This window comes from Cheilinus undulatus, linkage group 14, assembly GCF_018320785.1.
Source record: "Cheilinus undulatus linkage group 14, ASM1832078v1, whole genome shotgun sequence".
Lineage (NCBI taxonomy): Eukaryota > Metazoa > Chordata > Actinopteri > Labriformes > Labridae > Cheilinus > Cheilinus undulatus.
Window position 1 is genome coordinate 33,296,979 of NC_054878.1, and position 17,870 is coordinate 33,314,848.

Genomic DNA, 17,870 nt, shown 5'->3' on the forward strand with positions numbered 1-17,870 from the left:
CAAGACCCAAATCCTTTAACCATGCCTAAAAAAATGAGTCACCTACTTGGATGTTTAACCCTTTAATTGATTTTTTAAACCAATCAATTCAATATAATTTGGCCTTATTGACATACTAAAAAAAAAAAAAAAAAATGCCTCTTTAAAGTGACCGGCCATAATCCAGCAGAGGTCCTGCTAATTGGTGCAAACAGTCTCACAATTAGTGAAATGAGGATCACCTGAGTGCAGTGAATTTGTCCTAAGTGACTGGAGTACAAAGACACCTGTGTCTGGAAGGTCCAGCCACTGGTTCATCAGTTTTCCTGGCTACCATCACAAAAGAACACTCCAAGCATCTCAGAAAAAAGATCATCGAAAAGTGTAAGTCATAGAGATTCTGCATATGAACTGTTGCCTGGGATCTGCACCAGTCAAAGCCTTATGGGGGTGAAGCAAAGAGAAAGCCACTGTTGAAGAAACTCATGTTAAATCTGGACTAGAGTTCAAAAAGGCATGTGGGAGACTCCATGGTCAAGTGGTCTGAAGAGACCAAAATGGTGCCTTTTGAACATCAGACAAGAGGCTTTGTTTAGCGGACACCAAGTACTGCACATCACCACAAACACACCATCTCCACTGTGAAACACTGTGGGTGCAGCACCATGCTGTGGGGATGATTCTTGGTAGCCAGCCCTGGAGGTCTTGTAAAGATAGAAGGTAAAATGAATGCGGCAAAATACAGAATGAAAATCCTGGAAAGCCCAGACCTTAATCCAATGGCTGGACTGTTCCTGCCTGATCCAAGTGCAACCAAACAGAGCTTAGGCAGTTTTGCAAAAAAAGAATGGAGTAAAATTTCAGTGTCCAGATGTGCAAGCCTGACTGAGACCTATCCACACAGTCTCTGCTGTGATTGAAGCCAAAAACATTACATATTCTTATGTAATTGACATTGCTTTGTAGAAAGCTGTTTTCACTTTGTCAGTGAAGAGTTCGTTACGTCAAAAAAAAAAAAAAAAAAAAAAAGCCAAATTATATTGATTATGGTTGAATGAAAAAATCAAATTCAAAATTAATACAAATTAAGATTGTTCCACTGAAGCAGCTTGTCACCAAAACATCATGCCCTATCTTTTTCTGCATGTTCCCTGACTTCTTTTGAGGTAAATTTGCATTCTTTTGCACATCAGCGTACATCATTAATGGCACTGAATTCATATCTTGGCAAACTGCATCATGCTAAGAGCACAAAAAGACAGCTGTTGTATCTTTTGACCCACATAATTCCAGGTGATGCTGTCAGTGGGAACTTGTAAGCTACTGGATGAATGGCATTCATAATTTATTCACATTTTCTGTTTTTCTCCAAGTGACTGCTTCATCTGTGAGGTTATAAAAGTGCAAAAGTGCACACTATGTTTGGAGAAGGCAAAGTGATCTTGCCTCCTTCCTCAGCAACAGTAAAAGCACCAAAATCCTCTGCAGGTGCCAGGCCCTCCAGACAAGTGGGTAAAACACAGAGAGACCTGTGGAGATCTGCTCCTCCTTCTCCGTCAGCTTGAGCCAACAGCAGATGCTACAAGGAAGAGTGCTTGAGACGCCTGGAGCGAACAAGCTGCCACCCTGCTCTCGAGGTTAACCCGGCCATTAATGCCCTCCAGGACGCCCAGCCGTGTCTTTTCCAACCATTACAACTCGTGAACCTTGCTTGGATCTCACCTGGATACCACTTAGACGTTGTGCAGCCAAAGGAATAAAAACTAGCCTCAGTATCTCTACTGCATCAAAGACAGCTCCATCCATGTCCCACAAATCCGAGTGTCAAACTGAATTCAGTTCAGCATGGCAGAAGAAGACCCATCATGGATCCCGAGGCAGTTCTTCACTGCCCAGTGCCCTCTTCCCCTCTAACTGAGACTGTCAGGTCATTGTACAGGAAAAAAGACATACTGGCCTGATTAGCTCTTTGGCTTTATCTCTGTATCTGAACTCATCTGAGATAACAGAAGAGTGACTTTAAGGATGGACCACCATACAGGTGTAGACTATGCTCCAAAAATCAATATGGCAATATATCTTCATGTGCACCTTGCCAATACACATATCAATACAGATTTTACAGAATCGATGTGACCATATACGCTGTGATGGTAGTTTTTTAACATACATCCCCCATGGTGCAGTCAACAAAAAAGCCAGTGGATGTCAGCAGTCATAGAGCCGCACCATGCAGCCCCAGCGTACGTCTCTATCCTCAGACCAAAACAAGTTGGTACTCAGATTAGAACATGGATAGTGTTTATTTGTAGCCAGCAGGATGAAAGCAAAGATACTGGATCATTTAGGGTTTATTCAAACAGAAGAAAGTCAGGAGTTGGACATGACTCATGCAAGTTGTAAGAAGGTAAAACACTTCAGTAACACCAGTCCTTATTCACACCAGGCTTATTAGCTATAAGCAAGAGCAGCTAGACTTACAGGGCTAATCAGTATCATCCCAACCAGCACTGAATAATGCTGTGAAGTTTTCCTCAACATCATATCAAGGCATTATAAGCAGCACTTAATGCTTTATTTGTAGAAACATGAGCCAAAAAGCAGCACTGGTAACGGCTTCAGGCAGCTTCTGCAGGCAGTGTTAGTAATGCTTTTGAAATCCTCACTTGGTCCTTCATGACAGAAAAAGTGTTGCAGATTTATAGAGAAGTAAAGCAAAAACAAAGTTAACAAAGTTAGATATTAGTGCATTTGAATTTACGAATCGCTTTGTGATTATAGTCTATTTTAATTTACAAGGATTTTCATAGATAAGAATTTGACAGTTTAAAAGTGTAAAACCTTTAAACTAAACCTCTTCTATTATTGTATCATGAGGCTGGGGGAAATACCCGGCCCTAGTGTGGACATCACTTTAGATTAATGGTTCCCAGTCTTTTTTCCTTAGGGACCACCTCTATTATTTATTTATTTATTTATTTATTAAAGGGGGAACAATACATATTAATGAACATTTTAAAAGAAATGTAAATATGCCAGATTGTAGCCCAAAGCTAAACCTCAACTGGAAACCAAGAAAAGCTTAGCCCCCAGGACCCACTGGAAAAAGTTAAACATAAATTGTAATTATCATCATCTACAAAATCCCAACAGGCCTACTTACTTAATAGACTCTTGTCGAAATTTCTGTTAATACAACAGCGTATAAGGGCCACTCTAAAATTAAGCAAATAAAGAGGTGCTCTTAATTTTTGTAAAAAACAAACAAAAAATATAAAGCTGGAAAACTCATAAATTTCTGAGAAAAACACGTGCATTTTTTCCTAATAAAGTCATAAAATTACGTGACTCAAATCTGATAATTTTTTAGATTATAAAGTCAAAAATCATACCCGATGAGGCTAATTTCGTTGCACAAGTCCTGCAGTTTAGAGCCTAATTAAATCAAACTTTTTTTTTCTGGGACCAGTAAACAAGAAGGTCCTGTACTTGTGATTTTAGCCCAGAATCATACTGTATTATCTGTATTATCTGTAACTGTAACTGGACTTAGAAAAGACATTTCGGTAAACTGGGGTTTCCAACCACTGTTTTCAGTTTGGTTTCCTGTAAATATGCAACTTCATAATCTCAGAAATTGTTCTTAAAATTTCACAGATCCTCTTTATTTTCTCATTAAGGGTTGCCCAAATACACCGCTGTGCGTTGTGTTTCCAGGCATGATTTAAAAATGTAAAAATCAGATTTTTCACAATATCAGAGCAGACAGGGCCCGGCACACCCCATGAAGTCTTTGCCCTCATTGGGGGTTGTATTAGTTATCAAGTAATTCCTTGTAATACTCCTTGTAACCCTAACCCATAACCCTTCCCTTCCCCTTACACTAATCCTAACCCTGAAAATTAATTAAAGATTATTTAGGAAGAACTCACTTTTAAAATTATGGGCCAAATTAAAGAAATTAGGGAATTATCAAGCAACTTATATAGAAAATAATCTTCTTATTTCAAAGAAATTACTTGGTAAAATGCCAACTTATTACAAGGCAATTACAACCTTATTCTTGAGAAATTACTGGATAATTACCTCTTATTACTTTAAAATTACTAGGTAATTAGGGATCACTAAAACATAGTGCTACCATTTCCCCTAGGCACTATTGAATGTTAGGATCTCTTAGAATTTAACGATGGCAACAGTCAAACTTTGACTTAAATGAAGGCTAAATTTAAACAACAAAAAGCTGAAACCACTGCATTTTCTGTGTTCCACTGCCGTCTAAAAATATAACTATAGACTGAATGAAGGCCTGAGTTGGATTAGACATCTTCTTTTCAGCTTCAGTCTTTTGAAACAGTTTAATCTTCTTCTATGGCTGCATGTTTTTGAGACTTTAATAAAAGTTACGGGTATTTAAATTCTTGTTTCACACCTTTTATCATGTACCATTTGCATTCTAGCCACAGGATTTAAGCAAAAGTGATTTTAATGCCAAAATGATAATTCAAGATAGGACAGGAAATTAAAACACCTGCCATTATGATCTTACCTCTCACAGCATAACCATCCTTGACAGAAGCAGGGAAGGGAGGCAGGTTGTCTTTGGCATAAACGTCCTGAGCCAGGACTCGACCCATCCCATCTGCGGGAGAGAAGGTAGAGAATAAGTGTGAGGAGAAGCTGAGAGAAGGGTGGCTGTGGGAGAGGGCGACAGTTGGAGAGAGAAAGCGGCGGTGGGTCTGATTCAGACACAGAGAGGCATATGAGCTGGGGGTGTTTGTACATACGTATGTGTGCTTTAGAAGGGGGACAGTGTGACACCACGCATCAGGATCTCTCTGCGTGACTCACCACCTGACCAACACACATGGCCATACACACTTTCTATTTTCATACAACAAGTGGAGGTTTGCAAGTGTCCCCATCCAATTTTTTTCAGCCACTTCCACCAGCCAGACAAGTTAAAAACACCCGGGAATCATTCGTGTAGGAAGAACAGAGACACTGCAGCGAGACAAAAGCTCAGAGAGAGAGAGAGGGCAGGAAAAAAACAGAAAAGACAGAGAGAGAGTGGGCGGAGGAGAAAAATCCTGGCACTAAAATACCTTAAGCTGCTGTGTGGCTAAATATAGCTTTTCCCAGAGCCTTTCTTCTATGATTATGTGGGTGTTAATATCAAGATCTAAGCTTTGATATCAATGAAGGGAGAAAAATAGGCATGAAACCATACACACTCCCACACATGCATACAAACATTAGCTTTCTAGATAACAGTCAGAGCGAGCTACTCTAAATAGTGCATCTCACGTGTTTTTTCAGATCCTTGCATCCTCTATATCTGATATATTTTTTTGTGTATTTTCACAACCCCAACTCCCTCCAAGTTTCTTTTAAAGCAGCTTGTTAAAACCATGTGTTGTGTCTGAGTTGTGAATAAAAATAGAACAGAGGTGGTGTCTTGTATCTGAAGAAAATAAGCGTCATAAACATCACTTAAAGTAGGTCCAAGATTTTCATAAACGCACAAATAATCTATTATATCATACAACAGCATATCTTCTTGCATATATATAGATTATACAAAAGAAATATTCTGAAGAGTGAAAGATCTTACAAGATTTCTTGTTTAAGTGTTATTTAAGAAAGCTGTTACGTCTGAAGAGGGTATATAGAGTTTCAACCATTAGCTTAACTTACCTCAGCTGGCCAAGTTTTATCTACCTGGTAGAAGAGACAGGGGTTGGTAGTCACACTTTTTACTCTTGTGTGCATAATTTCCATATATTCTAGATTTATCTCATATCAAGTGAAATATTTCATGTTTTTTGTTTAATTCTTCGTGATTACAGCTTACAGCTCACCAAAATCAAAAATCCACGATCTCAAAATATTAGAATATTGTAGAAAAATCCAATTTGCAAAGGTTTCCTGAGCGGTCTCTCACTCTGGTTCAGTTCACACAACCACAATCATGGGAAGACTGCTGACATGACAAATGTCCAAATGTACAGAGGGTCACTGCTGAAGGGGCAGGCTGCTCTCAGAGGCTGTACCAAAGCATATTTATGGAAAGTTGACTGGAAAAGTGTGGCGAGAAAAGGCTGCTATCAAAGCAACCTGGGCTTCAGAAAACCCCAGCAGTGCCATGGACTGATTGACAGACTGACTGACAATCAATTAGGTTAAGTTATGCTAATATACTGCTATTGGTAGCTTTATATTTGGTGTCAGGTCAATATAGATGGTTAGATTAGTCCACACATGATATGGGAAAGAACTGCATTCACCTATAAACACACTGCAATGAGCGATCCTTTCACACATGCAGATCTCACTCAGTCCACCAGGGGAGCTGCTCTCGCTGCTGTCTCCAAATATTTCATCCCTCATTCTCCATCTTCCTCCCCTCCTCGTCCCACTATCTTCCCTCCAGCTAAATTCCTGCTAATCCAGCAAACCACTATCATCCAGAACATGAAACATCACTTTACACCTGGGAAAGGAGGAGAGTTTCTACTGGCATGGATCTAGGACTCATGAGTGCCACAGGCTGTTCTTGCCGGCCATCTTTGCCATCTCATTTTAAGAGATGAAGGTGGTAAGTTGTGTTTTCCCCTCTGGCCCTGAGCCTGGCTCCATGTCCTCCCCACTTTGCCCTCAGGTGCTTAACTAGCTTTTCTTTTGGGAATGTCTGCATCTGTGTAACAGTGCTTACAAGTGCAAACACAAAATAAAATACGACTTCAATGATTCACAAAGAATATGTGCTAACTTGGAATACTTTAAAGTAGTTCTTTTTAAAAATGGAAAAGAAGCAAGAAGTGCCAATACAATGATTAAGAAGTAATGTGGATTAGAATTTGCCTCTGTTTTAATCTTTAAACCAGGTTACAAGTTCAGTGTGGTACGCATCCTCCAAAGCTACACAACAAATGGTGAGGGTTTCACCGTCAAATATGTGGTTATGCAACACATAAAGAGAGAAAACTCTATCAGCTGGTTGGCTTGTTTTTTAAGTTTAAAGTCCTATGTAGTCCTGTTTGGTTCAGTACAATTTAGCATGGTTTGGCATGGTAAAACCTGACCTTACATGCATTTCCCACATCCAATGTCAATCCAGTCTTGTTCACAGAGGTGGGAATTCTGTCTCTTTTTAGAGATCCGGATTATTTGGCTCAGCGTAGTAATGACAGCTGGGCTTTCAGGTCCTAAATGACTATTTGATAGCATTTTGATTTTTTAAGTTTTAACCAATTACAAGATTGAAAACAAAGGAAACTGGCTTGCACATGTGGCAGCTGGATAGCTTAGTGAGATTTTGCTGACAGGAGATGGGAAGTTTGACTCCCAGTCAGATCATGATCATTATCCAGCATGGGCCCTTGAGCAAGGTACTTAATGCCTTAACACCTTTCTGTCAGCTCAGATGTATGCCCCTTTGGACAAATGTGTCTTCTTAATGACACTGGGATGTAAGACCAGGCACCTGTTACCCCCTGTCTAATCGGTACCCCTCAAGGCCTATTTCAGTCCAGGTCAAGTATGGGAACATATGCCCCAGCAGACTGGCTATTTCAGGACCTTTCCCAACTTTTGACAATGGGAACATAAATAGTTGCATACTAAACTGAACTTAACTGGATCGCTTAGTGGAAATACAAATCACATTTTGGATTTTCTTTTCTATCGGTTATTCATGCTGAGTCAAGCTGCACTCTAAAAATACTACTTTTTAGCAGCAGAAAAAGTAGATGTTCATGACACAAGCATACAATTCCGTATTGATCCCTGTGGCCTTGCACATATGCTTTCTAATGCATCCAACCGTCTGCATGTCTGACATTGTGGCATGCTTAAAAGCTGTTCATCAGTCTGATAGATGTGACACCTTAACATCCCAGCCTGCTTGCTGATGTCAGCAGTCTTAACAGGAACTTAAACTGGAGATGCCAAGGGGTAATAATAACAAACGCAAGACCACGTTTAATCTTAATTCACATCACCATTGTTTAAAGGTAACCGAGCATTATCCATGCTTCTTACCTCTGTAGTTGATGATCTCAGTGCCCAGGACGGCGGTCATCTCCAGCACAGTGATGAAGGCCTTGTCCATGGAGGTGAGAGGGAAGGGGGACATGCGGTGCCTTCGGGCGACCTTGGTAATGTCCACCGCACTGTGACCTATAGACACAAGACATAAACACACTGTTATGATGGTTTTCATAATACTGTACCCCAACAGCATAAATTTGTTATTCTGTAAAAGACAACTTTTATAAATGCATTTGCTATTTAATCATAAAAATACATTGTAATGTTGTACACAGGTCAATGGTGGATATGAAAAAGCACTACCAATACGAAAAAACACTAATAATCATGGAAAAAATGGCGTATTAAAATATTTGGATGCATGTCTGCTTAGAGCTTCCACACTACTAATGTTTTATATTGTTTACTTTTCTGATTATGTTTTTCTGTAGCGTGGGACTTGTAGTAAAAACAGGAACATTTGCTGTGGAGGCGTAACAACTAAAAGTACAGCTGTAAACATCGTCTGTGCTTTATTACTCATTACAAAGGGCGTGAGAGCAAATAAGCTTACTTATTGAGAGAGATCAAAAAGTCTCTTTGTGGAGACAAGTGGCCTGTTGCTGTTCTGCCTTAAGTCAGGTTGTAAGTCCACACTTAAGTCTGCAATGAAACTAGTTGGTTTGAAATCTAAAGGTCACATATTACGCAACAGTTACTTTTTCAGGCTTTTCTAGTCCACAATCCCCCCAAAAATCAGAAAAATCCATCCCTTGCCCCCTTACTTTCTCCACCTTTCAGAAAATGTGTGCTGAAACAAGCCTTTCTCAGATTTTCCCCTCATGATGTCATGTGGGGTGTTAGCACCGCCCCCAGGTATGGTTGGCTCTTCCCACTTGGAATAAAGTTCCTCCTTCCTCTCCTGATCAGGATCAGGAGAGCCACATCCATTTCCTGAGAGGGGTGTGGTCAGGGGCGGAGTCAGACAGCTCATCAACATTTAGAGTCACAGACACAGAAACAACTCATTCTGAGCAGGGCTGAAACAAAGCATTTTTTAAAAACATGCAACAATCCAAAACTGGAGTATTTTCCAAGCAACAAACTTCCAAGGCATGTTTTGGGGACCTCTGAGACCAACATAAACTTATCTTAAAGGGGTAAAATATGTGACCTTTAAGTTGTGTCATAGTTTGGTTGCACCTTAGAGATGTGGGGTTCATCTAGAGATGCTGGACTTCTGTTAACTGTTGATAATCCACAAGCAAGCAGTGATGAAAACATATACACTAAGGTATAAGACGGTTATTAACTAAAACTTGCATCTTTAATGTACACTCATTAAGGAAACAAAAGTACAAGTACTACACAAAGTCATCATACATTTCTGGGGAATGCAATCCATTATGATAACACATTGCTGACATTTAACAGAAGGTAAGGTTGAAATATACTTAGTGTTTCATCTTGCATAAGTCTATTCTTGTAAAAATATCTACCTATATGCCACACGTGTTACTGGAGGACACTTAGAGAGCACTGCGGAGAGCTCTGGCCATATAAAACTACCTAATGTGTGGGATGTAAACTACAAACATGGCAACAGCCAGTTTTAAGATTAGAACTCACTTTACAGTAAATAATCTATAGTAACATCAGACCAGCTCAGACTGATGCTGTGCTAACAAGTGACTTTCAGCTTAATGTGTTCTTAATGTCTTAATTACATCAGATGTTGAGAACATAAAGAGTTTTTGAGAATGTCTCTTCTTTTTCTTTAAAATTTATTGAAATGCTCATCAGATATGGAATTTATGAAAACCAAACCAATAAAACAGCCACATAATCACCTGACTGAAATTCACTACTTTAGACAGTCCCTTGTTGAACTGTTAAAGCAATCACTTGCTGTATCACTGTGTTTCCAAATGTCAAGAACTGGAGTGAACAGTATCAAGAAATTCATAGAGAGCCAGACAGTACAGACCAAAAGTTGGCATACAGTAATTTATAGTGTAAAAAAATTATCATAGACATAGTGTTGTATATATAATGCCTTGTGTTAATTGAGCTATATCTTATAAACCTATACAAACAAAGAGACTGAACAAGAATGTCCTCCAGGATTTTCCTATATTTTGCCACAATCAAAATATAGGCCTTTCAGGGCCGGCTGCTGAGAAGCATCCCCACAGCATGATGCTGCCACCACTGTTTCACAGTGGCATGTTGTTTGTGGTGATGTTCAGTGTTTGGCATGTGCCAAACATAGCATTTATAGTTCTGAGTGTCCTTAATATTCTGAAAGGGACTCATGCTGTTCTTAAGACAGTTGTTTTTGATGTTATAGTGCTCTTTATTTATTTCAGTGGTTTAAGACAGCAAAATATTATTGAACACAAGTTCTGGGAATTTGCATAAATCATGGTAATGACAATCAGATTCATGAACTGGCCCTTATTAGCATTCTAATTCTTAATTTAGACTGTTTCAAACATGAAAAAATAGAAGGAAGGGGAAGAGAAGAGAACTCTGTGGGGACTTGAGACACTGGAGGCATCTATGAGGCTCCAAAGGCTTTAGACTGAACCACTCTGCCATCTCTGGTGCATTTAAGAGATATTCTAAGAATATCATTTTAGCCTTGAAGACACAGGCCTTAAAAAATACATTTCACAGCTGATTGAAGCCCACTGTGGTTGCAGCTGTAGCAGTAAAGGTCAAGTATATCCTCCCCAAAATCAGAAACATTCAGTTATATTATTAATGATCACATTTGTGAATGACGCCAAGACTTCTGGGTCAACATATTATCTAATCGGTTCATGTTTTAAAGACACAATTTTGTACACCTTGTGGAGGGACTGGAAAAAATAGCACTGTTGGTTTGCTGCCAGGGTTCGATAGCGGCCTGGATGGTCTAATAACACCTTTAATAATTCCAAAGGTAAAATGAACAAAGCAAGGTGTAACTAATATGTAATCGTCTCTCTCTCCTTCTCTCTTTCTGGATCTCTCTCTGCCTCACAGCGAAGAATAGGCGTTGTGCTTTGATTTCCCTTGACCTAATTTTTTCCCTTTAAACACACACTTACGCTTCCACAGCATATTCTGATGCTTAACATGGGGCTTAACAACCTCTGGCAAAACATCACACAAGCAGCCAAACACACAACAGCAACAGTAACACAGCAGTTACACACAGCCAAACAGACATGCCACACTCGCACTGTCACACGACAAGAATTGAGGATCTATTTATGTATGTTTGAGCACACATTAAAGACACGATGATCAAGAAAGAGAGTGTAAACTTAGTACTCACTTGATCTTAGGATATTTTCTTTGCTGCTGCATCGTGACTGCACCTGAAGATGGAGGGAACGATTTGGGAGAGAAAGGTCAAGAAGAAATGGAGAGGGAAAGAGAAAGCAGAGGTAGTGGTAATTTGAGATAAACCAGGCAGCTCTGTTGACATGCTTGACATGAGAAGCTGTTTAAACAACAATCAAAAGCACTGGCAAGAGCTGTGTCACACTACACTGTGCACTTTGTCCTGCATTATCATTATCATCACTTACTTATACACTTAAAAATGCACTCAATAACATGTCACATCAATATTAAGTTTAAGCACTATGTATGGACAAAGGCAACAACATACAGAGTGACAATATCATATCACAAGGTTATAACAGATGTTTTTACTGTGCTACGGTGTAACATCAAATGTAGTGGAGATGTAGTGTCTGGTATAGATAGTGGCTGTTCAGATGTGGTGCAGGATGGTTACATTTCTGAGTAAAATCGCTGATGCTGTGTGACAGCTGCACAAGCTAACTGTATTTCGGGGCAAGGTGGGAAGGAGAGCAGAGGGGTGTAAGTGGGCTGAGCTTCCCAAAAGACTTCATAAAGGTGTCTGCAGGGGTGCGTCCGAAAGGACGGCCTGGGTGGCCCGGGCCCTCCAGCCAGTTTGGCCACCCCTGCAGGACTTTTGACAGACACATAGTATAGTTAGCCTGTGGGAAAAGTAGCCTGGTAAGGGGTCCAGAAAGCAGTATTTATTGACAACAATCAGCTACTTCAATTGCCGTAGTAGCAGCTCTGTTTGAGAGCAAAGAAAAAGAAATTTAGCGCCATCTTTTGCCCGAAGTGTAGGATAAACAGGAGGCCCAAGCTGTTGGTGAAATACCACCGCTCCTGTTGGGCTTTTTCCACTTACCCAGGGAAGTGAGAAGGCGATGCCACGAGCAGGCTTTCAGCTCTGGTATCAAGCACCCGGGCCATGCGGAGGCTGGTGGGGAGTTTGACTGTTGACACACTGCTGTCGGTTTGAGTTAGGGACGGTATTTGAGCTGTGGCAAATGACGCACCACCCCAGTGTGTTTTGGGCTTTAGAAGCTTAAATAAAAGAAGATTCTTCAGAGAATAAAATCTAAATCACAACCAAGTATATACAACCAGTAATTTCACAACAAAAAGTAGATAGCTTTAGGTTTTGCATTACTGTGTTGTGCTTGATATATTTTAATTTTATAGAAATTCTTGTAAAGTTTTATGGATATTTGAGCATTTCTTGATTTGAGCAAACTACATTTCGAATTCCTTCTCCAAAATGTAATGGCTTATACAGACTGTGGTGCTTTATCAGATTTTTAAATGTACATTTGATATGCCTATGAATAGGTTTCTTTTTGGAGTGGACCTCAGGATGGCTAGCTGTGCTCTACGGTAAAGGTCATGGGGCTCCAAATTACATAACGAATAAACAAATATGTTACAAAAAAATCAGAATTAAATGCATCAGTAAATCTTAAACGGTTGAAAAGCTTGCTTACTTCCCTTTTAAATGGTGCCACATTTGTAAAGGAACATGAAATTGTGGGATGAGCAGCAGAGCTGAGTATGTGGGTTGCGCCCATGAAAAAAATGTGCTAAATGTTCTCTGTCTATGTCAAATCTTATTCTGCCATCGACTCTTGTTTGGTGGATTGGATGACTGAAGTCTGAAGAAAGAAGACATATTTGCAATTTAACAATTTATTCATTTAGCAAACAGGAGCCTCCTCATGCTGGTCACCAGCCTGGTCACACACTGCTGTGGGATGGCATCCCATTCTTCAACCAGCATTGTCTAATCAGCCAATGTGGTTGTGTTGGTCACTGTGGCACAAGCTCAAGCTGATCCCGCAAGTGTGCAATGTGTATTGAGGACTGGACTGCTGGCAGGTCATTCAATCCTCTTCACTCCCAAATTCTGGAGGTAGTCTCTGATAAACCCCGCTCTGTGGGGGGCGAGTGTTGTCATCTTGGAGGACTGAGTTCAATCCCAGAATGTGGAGGTATGGGATTGCCACTGGTTGCAGAATCTCAGTGATGACATTCTGATGATGACACCTGATTGTCAACACCAGAAGCTAAAAACAAGAGTCAATAGCAACAGCAAAATAAGCTGTTTGCATTGGCAGAGGAGACTAGCATGTTTATCATGGGCGCAACCCACATACTCAGCTCTGCTGCTCATCCCACAAATCTATGTTCCTTATAAATATGGCACCATTTTAAAGGGAAATAAACAGGCTTTCTAACTATCTAAGATTTTCTGTCAAGAAGCATTGATACAACAAAGAAATAATCTACCAAACACATTTTTTTTTAACTTTTTGAGCTATGCTGAAATCTTTAAGCAACAACAATTGTGCTTAGGCCTTTTCTGTTGAGGTTTTATCAGTGAAAACAATTACAATTTATGTTTAATTGTTTCTTGTGGGTCCTGGGGGAACAAGTAAAGGGAGCAGGTTGGGAACAACTGATCTAAAGGATTAAGTTCTGAGATTAAGAACAGCATCATAATCCTGTCTAATGTGACAAACAGGCACCCTTAATGGAAGCTAATCAATTGGCAAATGATTTGCTGAAACAAAAATAGGCTAAACGACAAGTTTGGGGTTGTACATGAACATATCAGGGGGCTCTATTTCATCTCATGATCAGTCGTAGATCCTGCAAAGCTCTTGGTGATCATCCTGATTATTCACTGTCTTCAATGAAAACAAACACGGCGCTTGTACGTTAATGCTACACAGTGGTTTAAACATCATTATGAACAGGATACTGTGTTACAGTACGATAATGCTTTTGGGAAGCTCAGCCTCAGGAAAAGACTAAAAAAGGGAAGGAGAATCACAAGTTGCCTTTTTTATATCAAGCTACAAGACTGGCAGAGAAAAATAGTATCACTGCACAGATATAGCTCTGGGTGCAGTGGAAGCTTAGAAACCCAGCCAAGATGTATTCTGATGCCAAAATCTTACAGTCTGTCGGGATCCGAGGCAGTTATCTAAACTTAAATATCTGTTTGCTTTTTGAAAAGTGTCTTTTGGCTGATATTAAGCTTGGCCTTGATTTAGAATTTGCTGAATCTTTTAAGCTCTCCGTTTGTCTTTTGGGCGATCCCTCTGGCCTGGCTGACCTCGTTCAGATGTGTTGACTGACTTTAATAAATGCCTGGTTGTGCTCTCTCTAAAGTTTTGATGCTTTTCTTTAATAGAGCAGCTGCATGTCATGGGTGTGGGCAGTGTGTGGTGTAAGGAGAACCAAAACACCCACCCCCTTCCTCCCCTCCCTCACTGCCATCACAACTACACTAATACTGTGACACCACTGGGCACCAAACAGCCAAAGTGATTGGGTGGGCGATGGGAGGTGGGGCAAAGTGGGATGGTGAAGGGATGGAGAGGGAGAGAAAAAAAGGACAGGAAGGTAGGCAGATATAGAGAAAAGGAAAGAAGGTGGATGGATCAGCATGACGTGGTCCCACAGCCCGGAAAGAAAAGAAAGAAAGAAAAACAGGAAGCACGGACTAACAGACAGACTTCACTAAACTACAGAGCCGAAACACAGCGGAAAGGAGGAGAAAACAGGACGAAAAAGAACGAAAAAGACCAATAGAGCGGTCTGATGGCATCTACCAAAACAGACATCCAGCACACCAGACAAGAGCTATAGAAAGCAGAGCATGTTAACCGCAGAGACAAAAGATGGAGGAAGAGAGAGACAGACAACTAGAGGAAGAGAAAAGAGAAAAGGGGGGAATCCTATCAGACAGGACAGACAGACAGACAGATAGAGAGACACAGAAAAAAGAGAGTAAGCGAGAGCTAGGCAAGCGAGGAGAGGTAAGAAAGGAAGAGGGGGGCGTTTGTTTTGCGCGCTCCTCGGAGGGGGGGGGGGTAAGAGAAGGGAGAGGAAGAGGAGGAGGAGGAGGAGGAGGAGGAGGGGAGGGATAGTTACTCGAGAGCTGAAGGTCCTCCTGCGATCATCTTTAAGCCCCTCCAACCTACACTGGAGCTAGTGGAGATAAAGCATCGAATCACAGGCATCAGTGCATCTGTTCCCAGCAACCACAACACTACAGACAGACTGACGGACAGACAGACAGACTGACGGACGAGAGGATGGACAGACAGACAGACAGACGGACAGGCATCTACAAGCAACCCTCACAAGATAAAGAACAAAAGCAGGAAAGAGAGAAACAGGGAAGAAGAAAGTCTAGCGGGCTCAAAGGTGGTGTTATGAATCATTTGGTGACCGTATAACCTTGTGTGCAACTTTGAAGATGCTGACTTTAATATCTTTTGAATGATACATCTCAAAAATCTAAAAAAACAGCTCTACTGATACAATCTCTGCGCTTTTTGACTCATAATTCCACCAGTTATAAGTGCCATTGTTGCATGTAAGCTACTGTTTTTGGTCCCCTCTCTTATATAATAAAACCGATGATTTATATCGCTACAGACGAGTCTTGTCACATCGAATAGAATGGAGAGACAGATTGGATTATTTCTTTGCACTTAGCTTCCCAGTAAGGATAATAAAATATACATCAGTTAACCACAAGAGTGCACCAGGGGGACATGGTTTCTTTCTCAAAAACTGAATGCGTATGTATTCATCCGTAGCTGAAAATCATTCCAACAAAACTAATCCTTTATAATAACTTACATTTTTTAGTCACTTTGTTTCGAAAAACAAGAGTTCCCATATGTTGTCAAAGATTTTCTAGCCTTTGATGGTATTTATCATTAATTCATATCACTCTGTTAACTCAGCTTAATGATTTATGTTGTAAGCAATGGGTACACACAAGGCTGAGGATTTAGAAGCACTGAGATGCCAAAAAATAATTTTTGTCATAGAAAAAAAGATTTAAGAAATAATTTTTGTTCTGAGACATGGCATTTTGATGAGGTTGCTTGCTTTGTTTTTATATTTTACTGTACATTTGATCAAGCACAGCCAAACTGACCCCCAAAGTACCTAAAAATCACAATCATAACTTCAACATTTTAAAGGTGACATATCAGAACCTTTTATCCGCTTTTGAAAACCGTCCCAGGTAATCTGAATGAAACCTCTGTGCTGTGCTTTGGTCAAAATAAAGTGTGTCTCAAATCCCATGCTTCTGTTTGTATTCTGTATCACAGTACATCTAAATGCAATACAGAACACTTAGTCAGAGCGGGTTAGTGTTGTCTCATGTTGAGCACTGCCGTTTTGAACAGGAAGTGACGATGGTTTCACCCCCTTTTTTCTGCTTTTACTTCTTTTTTTTTTTAACAGACATTAGGGGTTTACAATTGAAATTTGACAGATATTTCCACTCACTGATGGATTCACTTAACTTGTATTCTATGTTAACGTTACTTGCTTCAATAAAAATAAACTTATTTGAACTTAAATGTCTTTTTTCTTGGTTACCATTGCTAACAGCACATTAGCTAGCAAGTGGATGCTAATGTTAGCTAGCTAACAGAGTGCAAAGCGTTCATCCTTCCTTACTCAGTTCTTGGACGTTTTTGAGAGCACCAGTAGTTGACTGTGTTTGCATGTGTTTCTCAGTTTGAATAAACTTTTTGTACATATTATCCATCACAGTCTGGTACACCGCAGCCATAGCAAGGGTCAGGAACAGGCTGCAGCATGTCATCTGCTCTGCAGAGAGGGTGATTGGCTGCAATCTACCATCTCTCCACAACCTGTATGCCTCGAGCTCGCTGAGGCATGCAGTTAAAATTGCGGCAGACCCCTCTCAACCTGCACATGGAGGCTCTCCCCTCTGGCAGGAGGCTGTGGTCCATCAGGACCAAAAACCTCACACCACAAGAGCAAATCTTCACCTCTAATGTCAGTCTCAGGAGCAGTACTCTGGCCCTCCCCTCACAGACTCTCGCTGAATACCAGAACCAGCAGACCAAAAACACTGCATGCGTCATATTAACACGCATCACACTATCTCTGCAGTCTACAACTGCACACTGTGTGTGCTATATCCTAATCACCTGTATACCTGCACATCTGTACAGTTTCTCCTTTTCTTGCACCTTTCTACATACTTTTTTGGTATTTATATACTATTTTATATTTTCATTTTGCTACTTTATTTTTCCATGACAATCTGTTTAAATTTCTAGTCTCATTTCTTTTAATGGCCTCTTAATTTGTCCTTCTTTGCTATTTGTCTTGCATCAAGCACAAAGTCAGATTCCTTTTATGTGAAAATGTACTTAGCAATAAAATTCAATTCTTATTCTGAAATATTAGGTATCTAGTATAGAAGTATGCGATTTGGGACACACTAAAAATATGTATCACGCACTGTAGGAACTTTTTGGCCCTGCTTTTACTAGCCTTTCTTAGAAAACTTTTACTTAGTGTGTGTCTCTTTAAATGCAAATGAGTAATTTCTTGCCACGGCCCCACCTCCATGGGGTGGTAGAGCTGTTTGTCCACGGCTATGGGTGGCGATACCAGGTGAGGGGCAGGTATTCTCGTAAGGTCACCCCATTTAACAT

The 17,870-nt window shown here is 40.3% G+C and overlaps 1 protein-coding gene across 5 annotated transcripts in view; it reads right to left on the reverse strand.

Annotated features, from left to right (window-relative positions):
• Positions 1 to 17,870, reverse strand: part of gphnb (gephyrin b) — a 202,170-nt gene that overhangs the window by 16,446 nt on the left and 167,854 nt on the right. For 3 of the 5 annotated variants that reach the window (XM_041804497.1, XM_041804495.1, XM_041804494.1), the window contains 4 exons: positions 15,304 to 15,360; positions 11,336 to 11,378; positions 8,023 to 8,160; positions 4,529 to 4,621 (listed from right to left, as the gene is read on the reverse strand). In XM_041804497.1, coding sequence (XP_041660431.1) covers positions 4,529 to 4,621; positions 8,023 to 8,160; positions 11,336 to 11,378; positions 15,304 to 15,360 — 331 coding nt within the window. The remainder of the gene's footprint in view (positions 1 to 4,528; positions 4,622 to 8,022; positions 8,161 to 11,335; positions 11,379 to 15,303; positions 15,361 to 17,870) is intronic. The other 2 variants (XM_041804499.1, XM_041804498.1) reach the window with 1 other exon arrangement.